Raw genomic sequence first — 21,454 nt, forward strand, 5'->3', positions numbered from 1 at the left:
TCGGGTAGAATATTGGAGGAAATGCACTCGGTTATACAGTCTTGAGTAACTGAAGTAATTAGTATACAAAAAAAGCTAACTGTATTCATGTAAAGTGACAGTAAAAAAAAAAAAAAAACAAGGATTACTAACAAGATTACAATTTCAAATACTAATCTGTAAGGATGCACATGCAAACACGTGACAACACACCACGAGTCGCACACACAACATCACCCTGGTCACTATCAGCTCTGCGGTGTTACAGTCGTTTCAACTACAGACACATTCTAGAAGCTGTCGGCCGAATGACAACACATATGTCATTTTGTTTGGTTGGTTTCAGTCGAAACATCACTGTAGGTGCAGCGCTTCTCAACTATTATGATACAGGTAGTTGAGAAAACTGAGTCTGTGTGTTGCTGCTGATTGGCTTCAATGAAAAAGCACATTTTTATTCTTCATGGTTAGCGGGAGTCGTTAACTTCCAATAAACATTAATTCAAATGCTTATTTAATCTGCTGGATTTGGGCGGACTGTGTCAGAGAGGACGATCTGTTATGATTCCTTCAAGTCTTTCCACCGCCGTCATGAGGTGTTTGAAAGAGCCGCAGATTGAAATGGATGAAAGTAATTATTTTACAATCACCGAGGTCGTTACAGGCAGCCGATGCGATCCAGTGAGACACACACACACACACACACACACACACACACACACACACACACACACACACACGTCAGACCCTGGGCCTTCTTTTGCGTTTGTTTTGATCACAACAGCAGCTGACAATCTCATAAAGCACGCAGGAGTCTCTTCCTCTTTAAATCACCCGACGTCCAAGGTGCTGGTGTTTCACTGAAGTGATCCGAGGCACCCCCAGAGCCTGGTGGACTGGAGGTAGGTATTGTCTCTCACTTCCATGTTCCCCTGATGAACTGGGGATAACCTCGCTGAGAGAGGCAGGTAGAGCCGCGCTGGAGAATGGATATGTCGTATCAAGGATGTGACAGCTTGTTTGCGATTCATGGTCCAAAATAGTTCTTTTCCAACCGAGGAAGCGCGTTGTGATGTCATACGCTGCTTGCCAGGTAGGTTATGTCCCCTGCATGGCTCCACTTATTTTTGTTTTCAATTCACACACCTGTTAAAAAACACTGTAATCATGGCCGGCGGTGTTTTTAGCTCTATCTATCCGTCTCATTGGATTTCAGTGTTGATGTAATGCGCAATATATCTTTTAAAGACAACCAGGGCTCTTTGACAATGTAGAAAAAACATTGTGTGAGTAATTGCCTTCAAGATATATAATGGATTAAATATGCAGACAGTAGGTTTGGATTATTACAGAACAGTGATCCAAAAAATCTGAAACATTTTTGGCTTCATTGGCAGTAAGAATGCACCTACAACAGCCTCGTAACCAATAAATAACACAGGCGAAACTGGATTAAGTGCTGGAGAATGGACATGCTTTCTCAGGGATGTGACAGCATGTTTTGATTCATGGTTCATGGCTTTTTCTTTTTTCCACTCAAGGAAACACGTAGTGATGTCATGTGCTGCTTGGCCAGGTAGGTTGCGTCCTTTGCATGGCTCGATTCTTTCTGTTTTTATCTACACACTAATCATTCCTGGCATTGTCACGTAAACCCTTTAGTCACTGGCCTGGCACTTTTGGCATTATCAGCATAACCAATCAGCAACACAGGCAATAGTTGAGTGCAAATTGGGGGTCAAGGGTTTGATGCCATGTGTTGCTCGGACCTCCATGAAAGGAGGTGTTATAGGGCCAACAATCATGGCTTGTTTTATAGTGGGGGGCCAGTCATAAACTTAGCACGTTTCAAAACCAACATTAAAAAGGTGTTTCGGAAAACACAACACCACATTATAGGTGCAAAGATCATAGATATATATAAAAAAAATGCAGTGAAAACAGGGAATTTAAATGCAGCAAACAAAAAAGATAAAGCATCGAACGGCACAAGAGAATGATGACGAAAAACATTTCACCAGGCATCATTAGATGATAGCCAGGTGCTTGTCTGCACAGGTGTGTTTTCATACGGGCTTCAAACTCAGCAGATCGGATATGGTTATGTTGTATGATGACAGAGCCAGCACACGGCTAGAACAGATGGGGTTAAACGAAAAAAGAAAAAAAAAAAGTATAATACCATCGAAACTAATGTTGCCTAATTTCCGTTTTCTCCGTGCGTCCTTGGGTACAGCTGTTGTCTTCCCAGACAGACTTTATCTCGCTAATCAATCAGCCTCCAGAGGCCCTGCGCTGGACATTCAACTTCAGCCTGTCAAAATACAATTTAACATACCGTAATCTGGAGCGCAGCAAACCTGAAACGCTGAACTTTTAATGAACTGAAAGAGCCTCCAAATTGCTGGTTGTAAGCAATGATTCAATTAAAGCTGTGAGCCCAAAACACAGCCAGGGGAGTAACTTCCCCAACAGAAAGACTGTGCACGTCTGCTTTCCCCCACAGGCCGACACTCAGTGAGGAACCAGAGCTGGAGATAAGGCAGGCTGGACAGCTAAATCCCTTAACAGTCCGCTGTCACCCTCTAAATCACACACCTTTCCCACCATTTCTCCGGGTGTGAGCGCCGCAGGTTTTTACATGTGACATATATCTTGCAGGAGCTTTGCGGGCTGGATGTGGAAACACAGTGAAAGGGGTGAAGCACTCCGAGCGACCGCAGCCAACTTTTTTCAGACATCTGTGAGCGGATATGTTGCAGGGTCAACGCGTCTCTAAGGCCCGAACCACCTCGTTTCAATTTTCAGAGAGGAATATTGCAATCACCTTATTATTGCTCCGTTGCCGTCTGCCAGCGCAGGGATAGAAGCACCACTGGACACTACGCAGGACAGTCTGAACGTAATCCTAACACCTTGAAGCAGACCATCTGAGCGCTATCTCCCACACTTTACTTAACTACACACGCAAAGGCCTTGTCCTCTCTCTCCTCTCTTTCATTCTCATCAATCATCCCTCTCTCCCTTTCTCTCTCTCTCTCTCTCTCTTGCTCTCTTTCCCTTCCAGTGGACATGGCCACACATATCTCCAGATGCTTGCTGTGACCGCCCCACCATTCCAGACACACCCCCCTCCAGCTCCAGATTCCCCTCCGCCACCAAAAATTGAACGGTAGGCTCAACATTTACACACAGGCCTCTCCTAATTCATCCTAATGAGCAGTTTTGCGACAGCTTTAGAGCATAGGCGTGCAAGGCATGTCATTTGAGCGAGCGGAGCTGTTGTGTGCGTTCGGTCGCTATTCTAGTTTTGCCCATCTGCTGGTGATGGACGATTATGGTGCCACGATTAGAGCCAGAAATACTTGATTTTTCTCCACGTAGGGAAAGCCTGTATGAATGCAAAATAGTTTCTGGTTTTTGAGAAGGGACTCGTACCATGTTTTTATTCCCCAAATATTTTCTTGGTTTCTTTCCAGTTTAAAGTGTAACCAGCTATGTGAGTAAACAAGAGGAGCACAAATTAGAAAAATATTACAAATAGTTTTACGTTCTTATGAAAAAAAATGTGCCTTCCTCGAGTTTGACGAGAAGGCCAGTTGTCCTCCATCATGTTTGTAAAGTGTTTTCTACTTTATGTCTTTATGCTAAGCTAATTGCATTTTGGCCCTGGCTTCACATTAAGCTTTTCACGCTTAATGGGACACCAACCGTCTTCGAATTTCAGTTTTATCTCGGCTACACAGCTGTAAAGGTTCACGACTGCATCCTGCACGGTTGTCTGGTACTCAAACCCGCTTCTGTGCTAGTGTCCACAACAAAACACACACACACACACACACACACACACACACACACACACACACACACACACATACACACACTCACAAGATGAAAACATTAACAGCCAATGCAGTGGTGGCCGGTAAAAATTTAGAAAGATTGCTCGAGTGTTATGGAAGCCATTTTTAAGCACTTTAACTGAAATAAGTAGATGAAGAGTTAAGGAAGATCGTCGCATAATAAAAGCTCTAGAACAGCAAGTAAATGGACCCTGTGTTGAGATTGGTTCAAAAGGTCAAGACTGAACGAGCACTGACATGTGATCACCTTTCAAATTGCTATGATGAGCTGGTGTCTTGTTTTTGTCCACCTGATGAATCCGATCCTCTCCTTACTCTCAGCTAGATGTCCTACAGTGTTAACAGACTTGTTAGCAGCTGTGTCCGCCTCGTGTTCGATGCTGAGCAGGCAGAAGACAGTCATTTAGTGGAGCTTTTTATCTGTGACCAGCAACTTCCCCCACCCTTTGGCAGCCACAGTTTTTGTCCTAGGATGCCGTCTTTTAGCATGGATCTCAAGTGTGTGTGTGTGCAACATCACCAAACTTTCAGAAAGAAAAACTTAAGCACGCAAAATTTCGCCATGTTTCAGAAGTTGTGTCCATTTGAATGCGTGAACACGTGGATGCCTGTCCATCTACTGGTCCTGCCGCAAAGGATCTGCGCTTGATTTGCTTGCTGCGTCCAAAAACAACGCTGACAAGCGCAGTAGGACTGAACCGAGTCAGTGAAGCACCAGGTAGGAAAACCAAAACAACGAGCTGAGGGATGATAAAACGCTTTGTACGGCTGTGGGGCTGCAGACACGGCTGATGGCTCTCAGTCGGTTTATCGCTATTGAGCCCTTTCACGTCCAAGTAGCTGTGTGACTGTTTGGCAACTGATCGCAGCCTGATGACCTGCAGCAATAAAGTGAAATGAGACAACAAACCTCATAAAGCGCTTTATTAACGTTGAATCAGAGCGGGTCAAACAGCGCACACATACACCTTGTCCTCGTTAGCTTAATCCTGCGCTACAGTGTGATTATACGACTGTTTAAATGTGTGTATCTCTGCAAATATTTGTGCGCTGGCCCGTCCGATGGGCGTCTGTGCAGCACATGGCTGTCCGATGCATGGTCTTTGCTCCCTGGTCTCTCCTCATTAGCCTCACACAGTGCAGCCATTCCCCCCTCCCCCCCACCCTCCTCCTCCTCCTCCTCCTCCTCCTCCTCCTGTAACTTCCACACACAAGGGGAAGAGCGAACCTTTTGTTTTCTGTGTCCGACCTGCGCCCCGTTTCCAGCCCTCCTCCTCCTCCTCCTCCTCCTCCTTCTCTCTCCTTCTCCTCTCCGCTGACTAAATCTCTTTTCCGGCTTGATACTGCTGAAAACCATATGGTGTGTGACATCATCAGGGCAGGAAGCAGGGAGAGGGGAATGGTAGAGCAGGGGCGCGATTGGCTTGCCAGGTCTCTGCGCAGTGATGTCAGCAGAGAAGCACTCTGGGAGGCCCGTTGGGGGGTGAGAGCAGAGCAGGTTGGAAATTGTATCTTTTTCTTCTTTCCGATTTCAGTCCCACCTGGATAATCACGGGCCGGAGGAGAGGCGGTGACTACCTTGAAGGGGAACCTTGATGCGATCTGTTCACACGTCGGGTCATGAACTGTTCGTGTAGCTTACACGTTTGCGCGCAGGTGCCGCGCAACACCTTTCTTCCCAAAAAAAAAAAAAAAAAAACGTCGGAGGGATCTCAATCAGAGGGATTTCGAGCTTGTGATGCTAAAAGCTTCTGCAGATCATCTGACTGCCTCTTCCTCCCAGTCGCTGGCAGTCCCAATCTGCTCACCAGGCCTCCCTCCCCCTTTTGTTCTCTGGGTGAACTTTCCAGCTTTGTTGTGAGATCCTGGTCTCCATACCATCGGTGCCGACCCATCCAACTCTCTATCAGCACACGCGGAGATACGCATAAACACTCAGTTAGCCACTCACACAGTCAGCATCTCTCTCCTTCACACACAAACACACATGCACTGAAATACCCTTCCCCTCTGATTAATGGCAGAGCTGGGGAGAGTGCCAGGCAAGGAAGGGGAGGCATGAGAGGAGAAGAGAGGAGAGGAGAGGAGAGAAGAGGAGAGGAGAGGAGAGGAGAGGCTGCTGCAGCTGTGGTTTTGGAGTCGGCTCCGCAGCCCCTTGCTGCCCCCTCTCTCCATCTCCTCTCTGGCTCCTCCGGGGACACACGCCTTGGCCAGGCCCCAGGAACCAGGGAGTCAGGACCAGGCTAAGGGGGAGAAAAAGGGGAACAAGAGAGGGGAAGGAAGGATATCACAAAAGAAAGAGAAAAACAGAGCTGACCTAATGCGAAAGTATTGTCAGGCAGCACCTACATAAACAGTAAGTGCATGAGATGTTCCTCAAAGGTTTTTTTTTTTTTTTTTTTTTTTTCTTCAACGGGCAGGACGGGTTATATTTCCAAAAACACTTGAGCCCGTTCAAGTTTGTTTTACCATTTGATACCGGTGTTGTCATTTGGTTTTATGTTGCAACAAAAATCAGTGCTCAGTTTTCCTTCAAGTTGAAAAAAAAAAAAACGTCTTTTACTCAAGTACCTTAGCTGCACTTTGGAGATAATAGTGTTTCTATTTCACATGAATTCATATTTTTTAGTGTTGTGTTTTAGTTTTTCGAGGTAAGAGACGTGGAATAGTGGCGCCTCTTCACGCGTACTCGGTGGGATGGACTGACGGAAGGAAAAGATGCAAGTTGAGAGTTTTGAAATGTACCCGATTCGCAGATGTTTGCACATTAGGCTGTGGCCCCCTACAGGCAAGGAAAGTAGGACGTGTGTTATACAGCTGCTGGTTTTTTTGGCCATTTTACTTTTTTCACACCATCCTCCAATCGATATCAAATATTTGAGCCAGAGAATTAACAGTTTGTATAAAAGGTTACTTGTCCTAACTTGTCCACACAAAAACGTATTATTTCATTATAAACCCATTTTTCGGCAAAAGTGGATCCTCCTGGGACAGAGGACAAAACTAATATACCTACATTTAACAACGCGTTTGTGTACACACAATGGCTACCTTGCGTGTCCTGCATCCGTCGGTTGTGCGCGTCCTCAGACTAATACTAGACATCCGCAGGATGCAATGTGCGCTACGTTCACGATGCAGCCCGTGAACTTTGTGGGTGTACTTTTTCATAGAATTCAACAATTGTGCCTCTCGTTGACTGCAGGTGGAAGAAGTTTTTGAAATCTCAGGAACTGCAACTTTACTCGGAGCACGTCTACATCTGCAGGTCTGACTTGTCGGAGCTGCAGCACTACATGGCTTGATTATTCAGCCCTCTCACCAACAGGGGGCTAATGTATAATGTATACTGAAGAGACACAGTGAAATCATGGTGGCTTTAAAAGCCATTCTGGTTGTGTTGACAGATTCGTAAAAATATTTCAACTTTACGACACGCCTCTCTCCGAAACCCTAACCCCAGTGCTGGGTACCACATGGTAAAGAAAGCGATTTCCTCAGAAGAGAAATGAAAAAGGAACTTCAGGCTTCATCTACAAGTTTGCCAAGACCAGCTCTGGCAATTTTATCCCACAATCTCCGCTGTTCCTCCTCCTTCAGAGGAGAATGAAGAATGATGAGGATGAATAGAGAAAAGGCAGAATTTATAGTGGCAAGTGAGTGGATGAACCTACGAGAACTGACACTAGATGAACACTTCTGATCCACACGTGGCTCGCCGGCTCCTCTTTTGTAATCTTCTCAAAGGCGCTTGTAATAAATTCAGCACTAATGCGTTCGGAGGTGGAACATTTTCCTTTCAAAAACAGTGGAGATGGTGTGATTTCTCATGGCTGGGGAGGTGTCTGCAGAGGGTCCATCCTTATTAAATCTGAGATAAGCTTATCAGCTTTCCACTTCATCCTAACTCTTATGAGTTAACCTATGGCTTCAGGGGTAGCCTGCCTTCACACATGCAGGATGTTTGGGTACGCCTGTGCGTGCTTTTACCCGGAGTGTGATCCGCTCGGCCCCGCTGCCCTGCCGTCCGGGGTTAGTGTGTATTTGAGGCCTATTCTCTCTCTCTCTCTCTCTTTCTCTCCTCTCCCCCTCTACTCTCAGTGTTTTATGGGCTGTGTGCTGCGGTGCGGTGACCTCCCTCTCACCCCGGTGCCACCCAGCCGGTGCAGGATTCAGGCGCGCATGGCCCCTGCCAAAACCCCATAGCGCCACATCTGCAATCCATAAACGCCAGCCACTCTCGCTCTCCTACTCCCTCGCCCACACCGCCTCAGACTCTCACACTCCTCCATTTTGCTCTCTCTCTCTCAACCCCTCTCCCTCTCTCTCACCCACTAACTTTTTTATTTTAATTTCCAAATTCTATGCATCCCCCCGTTTTGCATTCCTTCAACTGCTTCCTCCCACCACTTCTGGTTTTATTCATGCTGAACATCAACTGGCTCTTCCCTTATCTCTCACTCCCTCACTGCCCCTTCTCTCTCCTTCCGCTTCTTTATCCACATCCAACGGAAAAATCTCTCACCCATTATATCTTCAGTGGGAGCCAACTGAGTGTGGTGGCAGTGAACTGGGAACCGCAAGACATTCCTGATCCAAACAGCACTAAGTCACCAGCGTGCACGTCTTCTGACAGTGGCCTGTGCCAAACACACACTTCACTTATGGGCTGGAGTCGGCCTCACCACGTCGCAGTTGGTCCCCGAGCAGCAAAATGTTTATCTGTTTCAAATTGATAGTGTCAGGGAAAAATGCAGTGCACGCATCTAAACTCAGAACCATTTTTGTACATGTGTTACTTTAAGAGCATTCTCCATCAAGGGGGTATTGAATTCCCCCTCCCCTCGTCATGAACTGCTGGCCAGCAGAACACACAACACCCCTCCCCTCCGCCTTAACAAGATGTGTTCAACACATCAGTTACTGTGCCCTTGCCTTGATACATGTAAGAAAGAGGAAAAAAAAAAAAAGAAGCAAAGCAGGAAATAAATTGAGTGTTACCACAAAACTGTCCAGAGCTCCCAGCTTGCCCCCCATGGGCAATAGAGACATTAGTCTTTCTCGATTGTATTATCTTTTTTTTTCAACTTTTTCCAAATAAAACAGCACGCACTGAACTTTTGCTCCCCTTTTGTTTCTTGGATCATGTTCTCCTCTCCATCCCAAAGTCTTCACCTTCTGGTTTCCCCAGACATATTGGCATGCATCTGTGGTGCAGTCCCAACACAGCCCATGGATGAATCATGTTGCTGCAAAGCATGCGGGAGCTCGGTTTTATGATAAATATTGCAATTCATAAATCAAGTGTTTTCCTAAGAAAAAGAGCATTGGGTCGGGGAAGGACGGAAAGCTGTAGAGCATCTCAGCTTCAGTTTGAAAGCGACAAGAGAGGTCGTGATCTGAGTGAGTGTGTGTGTGTGTGTGTGTGTGTGTGTGTGTGTGTGTGTGTGTGTGTGTGTGTGTGTGTGTGTGTGTGTGTGTGACTAAAGCTGGGGAGGAGGCTTCAGGTCAGGACCACCACCGAGAGAGAGGGAGCCAGGGGTATGGAGGGGTGTACACTGTCTGGTAATAGTGCTATAAATACATCTATTCCTCAATGCTCGTACAATTGTAGTTACACCACTTTCGACGAATAACACGAAACAGAAAGTATATCAAACGCGTGTCCGGAGAATAGTTTGTAGAGCTGTTGTTTGCTCTCGTACCCTCACACTTAAAATAGCTTAATCAAGTGTAAAAGTCTTGTATTTTGTGTTGAATGTCATTTACTACGGCATTAAATTCACCCCAAGACTGGTGATTAGTTAGGTCCTGGCTGCCTCATCTCTGAAAGGCGTGTTTGTGATAAATAATGAACATAAATAAATGAGGCTGACAGCTGCTATTTGTCAAAATCTTAAAGGCCAGAAGTCATTCAGCGAGAATTTCTGTTTAACTTGGGAGTTCTTTATCCCTGATTAAAGTTCCTCAAATACCCAAAACATTATCAATATAATGATTTGGTCCCAGTTATTGCATTTTAATGTGGCTGCAGGCTTTAAGCCACATCTGTGTGACTTTCAAGAGTTGCCAGTTTTAATGGGCTTGATACATGACTAATGTAAAAACTATTAGTGACCCACCAGCTGCTGTTCTAACAGCCCTCACCATCCGTTTAATCATACACAGCTATTTGTTCGATGGTAGTCACTCAAATACTTCTGAGCCATTTCAAACAAAGTCGTGTGGAAGCGCGATGAATTCTTATTCATCGCTGCCATCTAGTGGCCAAAACAGACACAGCAACAAGGAAAATGGAAAAATGGAACAAGAAACCTCAGGATCAGGAAGCCCAAACTCTCATGCTTGAATGGGGCAGGATTTTAACTTTATTGTGGGCCAGGGGCCAAAACAAACACCTGCTGTAATGTGTTGTTATGATGCATAATGGTATAAAATCCCAAGTTTCCTAAATTGACAGAATGTTGATGCTGTTATGTTTCCCCAGAAAACAAAACCTGAAGGACAGGGGTCGCAGGTTGGGAAACTAACAAGGCTCTGAACAAATCACAAAAGGGTCAAAGCAAACTGGTGCCATCATGTCTGAAAAGGTGGTGGTGAGAATAAAACCCACAGCCACCCACTGATTCTATCAAAATGATAGATGAACAAAAAACATTGGACGTAAAAACCAAAGGTGAGGTGGGAGTCACTGATCAGGGGGGAAACAAAACAGATAGAAACTGGTCAAAAGAAATAAATCTCAACTTAGATTTTCACCTAAACATAAAACTCAGAGAGCCAACTGATGGTGTTGACTCCCTGAAAACACACAACCATCTGAACAGAGGAACTGCAGCCCCCGTTTAAAGTCTCCCAGCTGACTGATTGCAGCCAGCTGAGGGAGAACATCACAGGTGCACCCAATAGCTTCTGGTTACCTGTGACCTAGATCTGAAGAAATCAGGACCTTGGGGAATCTCTGATCTGTCGATAAATATGAAAAGTTTTACTCTGGACGCCATGCTTAGATTGTGAAAAATAAATAAACATCATAGACAGCGATTTATATTGTAGTTTGTTTTTTTAAATTCATTTTTCAGTAGAAACGTGGTGGGCCAAACACACAAGCAGCCCTGCTCAAGATAAACCATTAAACATGGGATACTTTTTATCTAAATAGTTTTAATTAATACACATTACACTTTTTGAAAATGCCATGTGATCACATTGATGTAAAGTCTGTCTTTTGTCCCTCCACTACTCCATGTCCAAGTCATCCATCTCCACAGTGATCTCTCTCTTGACCCAGGGTAAAGGCAGCGACACGTAGGGGTCGTACGTCCAGCGAGGATACACTCTCTTGTACAAATTCATCAAGATTGTGTCTTGAGAGCGCAGCTGGTTATCAAACACACACTTCATGTGACCGTGAGTTCCTGAAAATAAATAAATATAGCGGTCAGAATTGGCAGGAGAATAACACACATTGCTTTATTTTTAATTTTCTCACCTAAAGCCTCCTTGATGTGGCCTCTCCGACCCCACTTTGTTCGCAGCTCCACTGGCTTGAACCACATGATGTCATCTGACAAAGAAAGACAAAGGTTACCAGGTAACCGTGAAGCTTAAAGCCACAAAGGAATGAACCATCATCTGATATCCTGTTGTCAAAGTATAACAACATCCTCTCACCTCTGTTGAAGAACATGTAACGAACGACTGCAGAACGCCGGTTAATCTTGAACGGGTGTCCGCTCAGTACAATCCTCTTCAGCACAACACGCTGAGGGTCACAGCTGAGCAGACTGCCTGTAGCCACAAGGTCCTGGATGCCTAGAAAGACACAGTAAACAAGAACACAAGCTCAAATACCGATAATTAACTTAAAAGGATAATCAAATAAAACTATTTAAGAGACAACAGAGCAAACAGTCCAAAGGTCAAAATCAAGGCAGCCAAGCCACAAATAAAATCTACTTAATTTTCAAATAAAGGTCCGCCTTTTCATCTCACCATCATTCCTTTGTTTGAAGAGCAGGACTCCCGCCGGGTTGAAGGTGATTGGAGCGTACACGGACACCACAGTGGGGGCGTCTGGCCCGAGGAAGCGCTCCATCTTATGTTTGTCAGCTACAGAAGAGCAGAGCTGAGTTCAATGCTCAATAATTCATTTATAGCTGTATGTCCCACAGATAAATCTGCTGCGGACCAATTGCTCCAACAATCATTCTGCTACTGTAGTTTTTGAATAGAAGTAACAGCAAATCCATAATGCTACTGAACGACAAATAATTGGTCATATAACTAGAAAACCAAGCAACACATCAAACTCACTGGCCTTTAAGTGACTGAACGATTCAAAGAATACGTCATCCTCTGTTCCTGGGGTGTCCTTTGGTGTCATAACAAAGTGGCAAAAACCTCATTCCAATATATTTGTGAAAATATGGGGTCCATTCTTTTCCGATTTATTAAGAGAATAAATGTACTTGACTATGACTGTCTATTACGGACAAGGTTTAATATTAGCTGTCTGGTGTATTTTTTTGTTTGTTCCTGCTTTGATTTGTATTTGTTTACTTAGACTGGTGTTTTTTTTGTTTTGTCAGTCTTTCTCAGCTATTTTCGTCTTGACAATATGTTAATAACTGACTACCGGAGCTGATTCTTTTCCTGTTAGTGGTCACCACAGTGTCCGACGTCATGAGCAATAGCCAGTCAGCGCTGAATAATCTGAATCTGCAGAGGAGTAGTTGCTAAAATTATCAAATAAATGGAAGCAGGGTGAAAGTATTAAGTAGCAGAAAATGGAAATACTGAAGCAAAGGACCTCAGAAGTTTAGATTTGAAGAGAGAAGCTCTACTGGTAAGATTCCTTTGCCCAAGTTCACCAAAATGTGCAAATATACTTTGTCAAGAATATTTTAAAAAATCCAACTGATGTTAATACAAAAGGTCACTTATTAATGCAATCTCAGTTCTTGAATGCATGTATGGGATGATTTAAATAAGAGGTATAATTAGAGGTGTGTTTAGTCTTGTCTATTTCTACCTGAGGTGTGCTGAGAGAAGATCGGAGAAGCTCGGAACCTCCGGAATCCACAGTGAAACACCAGCTCCTCTTTGGATTTGATCGGCTCTGTATTACTGGGGTGTCTCCTCACCAACAAGTGCATCACTGACATCTGTGTAGAGAGGAACCAAATGATGAGGCCAGGAAAAATCAATAACAATAATACTGTGCCGTCAGCTGACCTTTGTTTCAAACAGACAGTTATAACCACTTCTGGATGACTGTCATACCTTCTGTTCATGAGGCAACAGAGACACCAGAGTCAGAGGTCTGCCTGACTGCACACTCTCCATCACAGAAACAGGCACATCGACGATGTGAAGCGTAACATACCAGCCGACCTGGAACAGAAAGGGCAACGAAAGTCAGTGAAGCCGCAAATCTAGAGTGCATCAAGAGTTTATTTCCCAGTGATGATGGTCACTGCTTTTTGTTGGTCAGTTATTACCATAGCTCCCTCTTCCTCAGCTGCAGCCTCAGCCAGGATGCGGCGGCGAGTGCGGTCAAAGCTCTGGAACTGGAAGATACGCGAGTAGTTGAGAGGCAGGTTCTCCATGGCGTCCCAGGGCGAGGCGCGGAAACTTTTTAGGCCTCTATAGCGCTGGAACCTACTCACAGAGGCAACAGAAAAGAGATTAAACGAGGCAATGATCAAACTCTGTAAAGAAAGTTATCTCAGAATTTGTTTTCCTTCCGAACAACACTTGCATATTTACCCCTCATCCTACATATAATTACAACTGACCTGATTCTGGCTGCCATGTCGAGGGGCGTGTCCACCTCATCAGGAAACATTTCGTTGGCTCGAGCTTCACGGTAGCGTTTCAGACCCTCTTCTTCCGCAGCTTCGTCAATGTGCTCATCATAGCGTTGATCTGCTCCAGTTCGCTCTGTGGCGCATACCTCTTCTTCCTCCTCCTCCTCCTCCTCATCCTCTTCTTCCTCTGAGGCACAGCCTGAACCTGGCTCCTGAGCAGGAAGGATACAGAACAATTTGTACCGAAGTATAGCACAACTGAGCCATGTTGATATTAGAGGCCAGAACAGAAAATTCCACTGATTTTGAGTGAGTAAACATACGTAGACCCTTGTGCAAGTTGAAAAGTGAAGATATTAAAAGTATTTTTTGTTGTTCCCTGTCCCCTAAGGAGTGACTATTAACATTTTTTTTTTTTTTTTTTGACATTGTGAGGTATATGCTTGAAGCTTCTGGTCTGAAAAGGGTCACACCAGACTGAAATGACGTGTGCATTAAAAGATGTAAGTATCCATCAGTACCATATTGTATATAATTTAGTGTGTCAGGTTTGAAGATGGGGCATCAAAATGGGCCTGTGCCACATCCACTCTTTACCCTATTTTCTCTTCCCCTTTCCTGTCCGCCTATTGGCTAATTGTTATCAATTAAAAGTAAAAATACTCCCAAATCCTTGAGGAAAAGGTTTATAAACGAGACCTAATGGTCAAAACTTCAAGCCCCAAGAGGAAGAAAACTTTGGTTTAACCAAAAAAAGGACATTTATTAAATTTGCGGATCAGTTACCTTAATTTAAAAGAATTAACTTAATTCTAATTTACTTCATTATTATTCTTTTGTTTTGTTCCTTTCGTGTTCTTCACTTTAAAGCTAAAAAAATGCTTTGAATATGAACATAATATGTAATTCAAAGTACATATAGGCAAATTCTCACATTCAGTAGTAAAAAATAAAAATGGTTTACCACTAGATTGGAAATACATTTTCCTGTAAATGGTGTGAACTGACTGATTGAACATCCCTGATTAATGAGCTATTACCCCGAACCTTAGTATTAAATGCTTTTGCACATATAACACCAAATCCAGACATACACACCTCTTTTCCTAGTTCCCTAAGGCTGCTTTCTGCCTCCCCGTTAACAAACAAACAATGACTAGACGCACATGTTGGGAACAAGTGCGGTCAAAGAGATTCTATGTTTAGAAATTGTTATTGTATAATAGCCAAGCATAAACAAGACTAAAAGCAGCCAAAATAAGAGCAGCGTTCTGAGAAGACTCATACTTTGCATGGTAGTATTTGCATCGGTATGTTTGAATGTGATAAGGAAGTTGCCAGGATTCAAACTATGGGATTCCCTGGTTTGCATAGATTTGAATTGTGTGTCTTTATCAGTGTATCTATAAAAAAAAAAAGACCATCTCCGGTGTTTCCAGACATCCACTCTGACAACCTCTAGAAATGTAACCTCCACGGGCAATATATTTGTAAGAGGAAATGAATCATCAAAGACGACATGCTTTACAGTGCTCGGTCAACTGGCAGAGACACACATGAAGGGAAACGCTCAGCATGGGGTTGATTCACAACCTTTCCAACATCCTCGCTGCAGTAATAATAATCATTATCATTTGAAGTACCCTTTTCCCCATTGTTACCCTCTCCTAAATATGTATTCCTGTACGCGGACCTTAACATCAAACGCATGCTAATAACAATTACAGATCGTAATGAACTCATTGCATAAGGAGAGTTTCCCCTACGTCTTTTCAAGCAGAGCTGGAAATAAAATAAATGGTCGACCCCTCCCTTTCGTCCAGACAGGAAGTTCTGTTCACAGGACAGGAAGACAGGAGGCTTCTCTCGGGACTCCTGCTCCAAACACTATTGTTGTGGTGAGCAGCCTGGCACTACAGGCCAGAGACAGACACTGAGAAAACAAACAGTGCCTCTCAGTTACGAGGTGCACTGACGGCGGGTCACGTATGCACCGCTCCAGCCCCGGAAACCGCTGACACTCAGAGCTCCTCCACAGATTATTGTCCTCTTCATCCTCCATAAGATTACACTGTCTGACTAAACTCATCCTAAAGGTGTGCTCAGGCTGAAGTAGGGCAGTTCTGAAACTATTAATTGGTTAACCAATTAAGAAAGATTTCAATGAATTAACAGGAATTTAAAAAAAAAAAAACAACTAGACCTTGTTGTGTACTTGCATTCTCCTGCGTTACCAACAATATTGAAACCCAGAGAAATCTGTAATTGTAATCAAGGTAAATGTGTGTTTCATTTGGTTTCCTGTCATTATAACTTCTAAGGAAGCACTAAATGATATGTCGGGTGGTGAGCAAGGAAGTTGGCAAGTGTGACTCAACCGAAAGTGAAATAAACTTTATTCCTCCTCTGAGTCATGGTTATTTGACTATGAAGAAAACAACTTGACAGTCCCACTGCACAACATCTTCAGACATCTTTTGTTTTTAGTGTTTTGACTGAGAGACCCCTAGTGGCAGAATTTACAGTTTGCATTTGAGTTTATCATATCAAATATGGTAAATATAAGGTTTTGAACATTTTCTCTGACTCATATTGTTATGAACTAAATCCCTGCTGTTTTTTTCTTCTTTTAACTCACCAAAACCATTCAAATTTAAGAATTTAAAAAATGCTGGGAACTTTCAATGGAGACTAAGTCCTTAATGTGTGCCACATGGTATCACTCTGCATTTGTTTGAGTCCTGTTGTGTTTTTCCCTTGACACGGTACGCAGACCTGTAGCCTCAGGAATCCACTTGGTTGGAACTCAACAGCACCACTCAGCTGCTGCTCTCAAGCAAGAGGCGTCAAACAAAAATGAAGAAAATTGCGAGACGACAGATATACAGTATGACAAAGAAAATGATCAATAGTCTGCGCTACATCAATGCTGAACCGTGTACCTGAGAGTTAGTCTCTTCATCTTCTCCTTCCATGGCCTCATCCAACATGTCATCGTCATCGTCATTATCACTGCTTTCTTCATCCGTGTCGGCATTCTCATCCTCGTCTTCATCAACAATCCACGTAGCTTGGTAGTCTGATGTTCCTTTTGGGACCTTCATCACACGTTTGTTCTTCCTGGCCGCTAAACAGCCGAGAGAAACATCACAGTAACATTAAGACAAAATATTGCTCTTTTATGTTTTTCCTCATGTTTAACTCTTTTTTTTCATGGCATCACATCATGGTTAAAAATAATATGTAATAAAAGGACATGTGAAAAAAACAGACAAGACTGTATCAGGCTTTGCCAAATTGCCTCTAACCAATAATATCATCTCAGAATGCTGTTATGTGCAAATTCTGTTTTGGCACCTTCGGCTTCCAGCAGCTCTGTTTCTGTCGGCCACGTCTGCTCTCCGTCCATGGGGTCCACCTCGGCCTCGGCCTGCAAACTCTCTCTGGATTTTGGGTCCGCTTTCATGAGCATCCGCACTGGAGCCTCGCCTTCTCCTCCATCCTGTGAGAAACACCCCTGAGTTATCTCAACATTTACACTTGTTGTGGGAACATGAAGAGAGTTTTACATTCTTGTGTTTACTTAAATTTGCTCAAATATCTTGCTTGGATCACTCATTATAATCAATATCATCACTCCTGTATTGCTGTAGATTATTTCTGCATGGTAAAGCTGTTAAAAGTGCACACTTATTTAAGAAGTATGAAGAAAAGAACTGGCTGCCTGCAAAGGTGAGAAAAAAAATATATGAAATCAATACACAAAATAGTCTTATGTAATGTCTCTGTTAAGGTGAACAGCAGATAAATCTGTTGTTATATGTGGCGTTAAAACAAATTTATAAGCTTATAAACAATGAAAATTAATACCTACCATCATGTCAATGTCTCCTGTCTTGCTGGACTTTGCTGGTCTGGCTGTTGTTAAGTTGAGGGGCAGAGGGTCTGATGGAGCATCAATCTGACTGAGCTGAAAGTCTCCGTGTCCACTGATGTGCACCAGTCTGTCAACCCGTAGAGGACGGCCGCGGACGTACCCGGAGACACAGAGGGTTCCCAGCCCAGTGGGTCCACCGCCTGTCCCCTCAGCAGGGCTGTTGGGTGTGAAAGTGACATGCTGAGCCAAAAGATGGGAACGTCTGGAACGGAAACCAAGCTTTCTCTGTCTCTGACTGCCTAGGTGTCTTAGAAGAAGAGTGGCATCCTGCTCTGAATCCAGAGGGAAGAGACGGGCATCAGGAAAACGGATCTCAGTGATCTTTGACAGGGCTCTCCTGGACTCGACCCTCTTCTTCACTGGAAGATCAGACACACCCTGACACACCAGTGCTACATGGTGAAAACAGAGACAGGGACACAAGGGCTTAGAAAATGCACACCAGAAAAGAAATCCATTTTTAAAAAATCAATAGAGAAGTCTAAAAGCTCCGGTGGTGAGCTTCAGTTTACACCCACCATGGCTGGGGAGGCCCTGGGCGAAGAGGCAGGAGAGACAGTACTCTCCATAACTGTCCCAGGCTTCTGTCGAGTCCAGCACAAAAACAAGGCTGTCTGCAATCTTGGCGACATCCAGCAGGGAGTGCATGTCAGCTGTCCAAAGAAACCACAACAGAAGCTTCAGAATAGGACAACAGGAAGACAAAAATGGTACAACAAAAAGGCATTGTGGGATCTTTTATTTGTTGTTAGTATTTAGTTGTTGTTTTAGTAATAACATTTTAGATGATTGCTTCTAATCGCCTAAACCTTGAGAGTGTTTTCTTTACTCTTCGCCTGTACTGCCTGGAGTACTTATCTTTGAACTCCACAGACCAACCTAAGTCTCTTAACGAGGACAATTTTAATATTATGTTAGCTACAGTAATGAACGCCTAACCTTGATCTTGAAAAAAAATAATAATAACATTAATTCAGAGGGAAATAAGCTGCCATTGATAAGATTTGGGGCTCTTCTATGGAGTGGTTGCCTTTATGTTCTTGTGTAATTCCGAAGCGTATGTCTGCAGTTATTTTAAACATGTACTGAACAACCTGGCAGAAGCTGTGGGGTGGGTGTTTTTTTGTGTTTGTAAATACAGCTTTGCATTAATATCTGAAAAACTAATGGGTGGATACACTATCAGTTTTCAGTTCAGTTCTGTTATATAAAGGGACCACTGTTCCGTATCACTTAATTATTACCTGTGCTCTGGCTTACAAAGGTGAACCTTTGTTTAAAACGAGGAAGAATCATCCCAAAACTGTCACTGATTCCACTGACACATCGCTCCTGATGCGCGATGCCTCCAGCATCCTCCCCACGTAGCAGTTTGGTGATAGCGCCGGCGTCGACCGAAGCATGGAGGGACACCACAGCGACCAAATGAGGGGGACCGTCCCTGCTGCCGAGCCGTCGCTTTTCTGTGAGGACCTTAAAAGACAAGAGACATGGAACTTCTGCAGCACCAACAAGGGATTCAAAGAAGACAATTCATTAAAAAAACATACCATGTCCTTTTTATTCTGGCGCAGCTGGTTGGCTTTGTGCCTTCTGTCCATCTTCTTTTGCTCCTTCCTCTGTTTTTTGGTAAGGGCCGTCACTGACACTCTCCCTGAGAGAAAGTCCAACACAAGGATTTATTAGTGTGTTGTTCAAGATCCAAAGTGAAGTGGCAAATGCACAAAGCCCAATTTGGACACATTATTGGACAAACCTCATAGTATCTGCAGTGCATAACACACAAAGTGCCAAAGAATGTTGCAAATCTTCACATTGCGATATGATGGATTTGTTAAATTGTGCGAAACTACAACTAATCATTTTGCTTTTGTGCTAAGCTTTCTGGCACAATATTAACGTATTAAGCCATTTAATATAATACCCTTTGCATGCAAAGTTTAGTTTACAATTGTGTTGTAAGACAGCTTTGCAACTAAGCCATGAACTTGATGCTTCACTTTATAGTACAATATAGTTTTATAATATTAAACTACATGTAAAGTTGTGAGGTGTAGAAAACTCCAATAAATACTTTGACAACATGTTCTGACAAAACACTCGCCCAAGGTTAACATATGATGACAACTGTCTCTTCTCTCATGAGGTATCTTTGATCCCTGATTGGTTCCCTGGCGCTTTAAATGGTCACACGTCAACTGAAGACAGGTGTACACCAACAGTTTAGATACGCTTGGCAAGAGCTACGCAATGTCTTCCAAAGAAAGGTGTTAAAATACTACTCAAAAATGTCTTTCACTGAACCAACGCCATCCCCAAATTCACCAGAAAACTCAACACGTGTGTTTGCAGATCCACACGCTAACACAACACAGCCAACAGCTGTCGTTAGATAACACTTCGTCGCTGAACACAGCTCACCTTTGTTATCTCTCTCGATTTCACCTTTCGTCCGGTGCCTGCCATTTTTGTGGGCCTTATTTTTCTGTTTGTATATGCCGGGTCTGTGGCCCTGTTGTTTTTCCCCGTTCGCAGCCATTTTCGCCATGTGGGGAAACTCAAGTCACTCACTTCCGCACTCGCGCCGGCGTCATGACGGAGGCGCGTCGTCACTCTTTTCGGAGAATTGTCGTCTTCAAAATAAAAGCATAGGTTGTGGTTGTGTGAATGATATGTTTGTTAAATGGAATTTCCACTCCAATTTACATTGTTTAATACGGCCTTATGATACTCCATAATGCCAAAGAATAACATCCATTAGATTACAACTACACAGAGTATTAGGTTGCTGATGTTTAAGAAAGATACATTCACAGTGAAGACTCAATTAAAATGTTTGTTTTCTTAATACAAAACGTGCACATATGAATAAATATTATACATACAACAAAATATTAAATGTAATTTGAGAGCTTAGTGTGTTTGTACCCACAGTATAACAATATTAAATGTTGGATCCTATTTCTCACCACTCTACAATGATTCATTCTCATCCAGTGTTAGATTTCACAGGAGTAGGAGGAGGAGAAGGTAATGCCATGACCTTAGCCAAAATTGTGCTGGAATTTCGAACACCTGCATGTTCATTCAGATAAAATTTAGCTCCCAAGTCCTTTTGTTTTCCTGTCATGCAGTATAACTAAGACTGAGAAGCATTTTCTGACATGAAAACATTCATCGACACCACTGCCATGCGGCTACTCCCCCCAACACCACTGACTGTCTGTCTGCTACACCTGTCAACTACCACCAATTTGCTGGGGCAATTATCTGAACTTAGATCTGGTTTCTGCTCAAAGTGTTTTATATAACTGTTATTATCGATATTAATATCATAATCATTTGTATTTAGCTTAATTCTTCCACCGAAGGTTACATTGCCATTCTTACTGTTGTAGTCTTGCACTCGAGGACTAAAACATGCTTATTTTAAATTATACTTTAGGATCAGTTGTCCTTTCTCTCCAAAAGTTGATAAATTTCCTCCTGGGAAATGTTAACTGGATGAATCTGTTAAAAATCATTTCACTTCAGTTTCTTTTATACCTTTTCAAGAAAGTGCATGACAAGATACATTATCAGATGTATAGGATTCCATGATTTGCATTTAAAGCCTTATATGGCCAACCTTTTCTGCTTTCTCTTTTCATCGAGGCTATCATGGGCTCAAAATAGCCAAATCTGCTGTCACCCTTAGAATCTTCTCTCTGAGTGGAAAATCTCCAAATTGTGCAAGACACACTCTTTACCAGTCACATGTGGCACCCTCTGAAGAGGAAGTTTGCGAAAGTAATGGAGCACCCTCCTCTCGCATTCAAGCGGATCCAAAAGCCCTCCAATAGCCAACTTAAGAGGAGTTCTTT

General features: G+C 43.4%; 1 protein-coding gene across 1 annotated transcript; it reads right to left on the bottom strand.

The window, feature by feature from the left end:
- Positions 1-10,888: 10,888 nt before the first annotated feature.
- On the bottom strand, positions 10,889-20,188 carry tsr1 (TSR1 ribosome maturation factor). Its single transcript, XM_030441303.1, has 15 exons — positions 20,013-20,188; positions 19,142-19,245; positions 18,836-19,064; positions 18,110-18,244; positions 17,529-17,983; positions 17,012-17,156; positions 16,597-16,781; positions 13,643-13,866; positions 13,346-13,505; positions 13,128-13,238; positions 12,877-13,009; positions 11,838-11,954; positions 11,517-11,657; positions 11,335-11,409; positions 10,889-11,260 (listed from the first exon to the last, which is right to left on the bottom strand). The coding sequence occupies exons 1-15, from the start codon at positions 20,137-20,139 to the stop codon at positions 11,082-11,084; spliced, it is 2,520 nt and encodes an 839-aa protein (XP_030297163.1). The 5' UTR covers positions 20,140-20,188; the 3' UTR covers positions 10,889-11,081.
- Between the last annotated feature and the right edge of the window lie 1,266 nt (positions 20,189-21,454).

This window comes from Sparus aurata, chromosome 2 (genome assembly GCF_900880675.1).
Source record: "Sparus aurata chromosome 2, fSpaAur1.1, whole genome shotgun sequence".
Classification (NCBI taxonomy): Eukaryota; Metazoa; Chordata; class Actinopteri; order Spariformes; family Sparidae; genus Sparus; species Sparus aurata.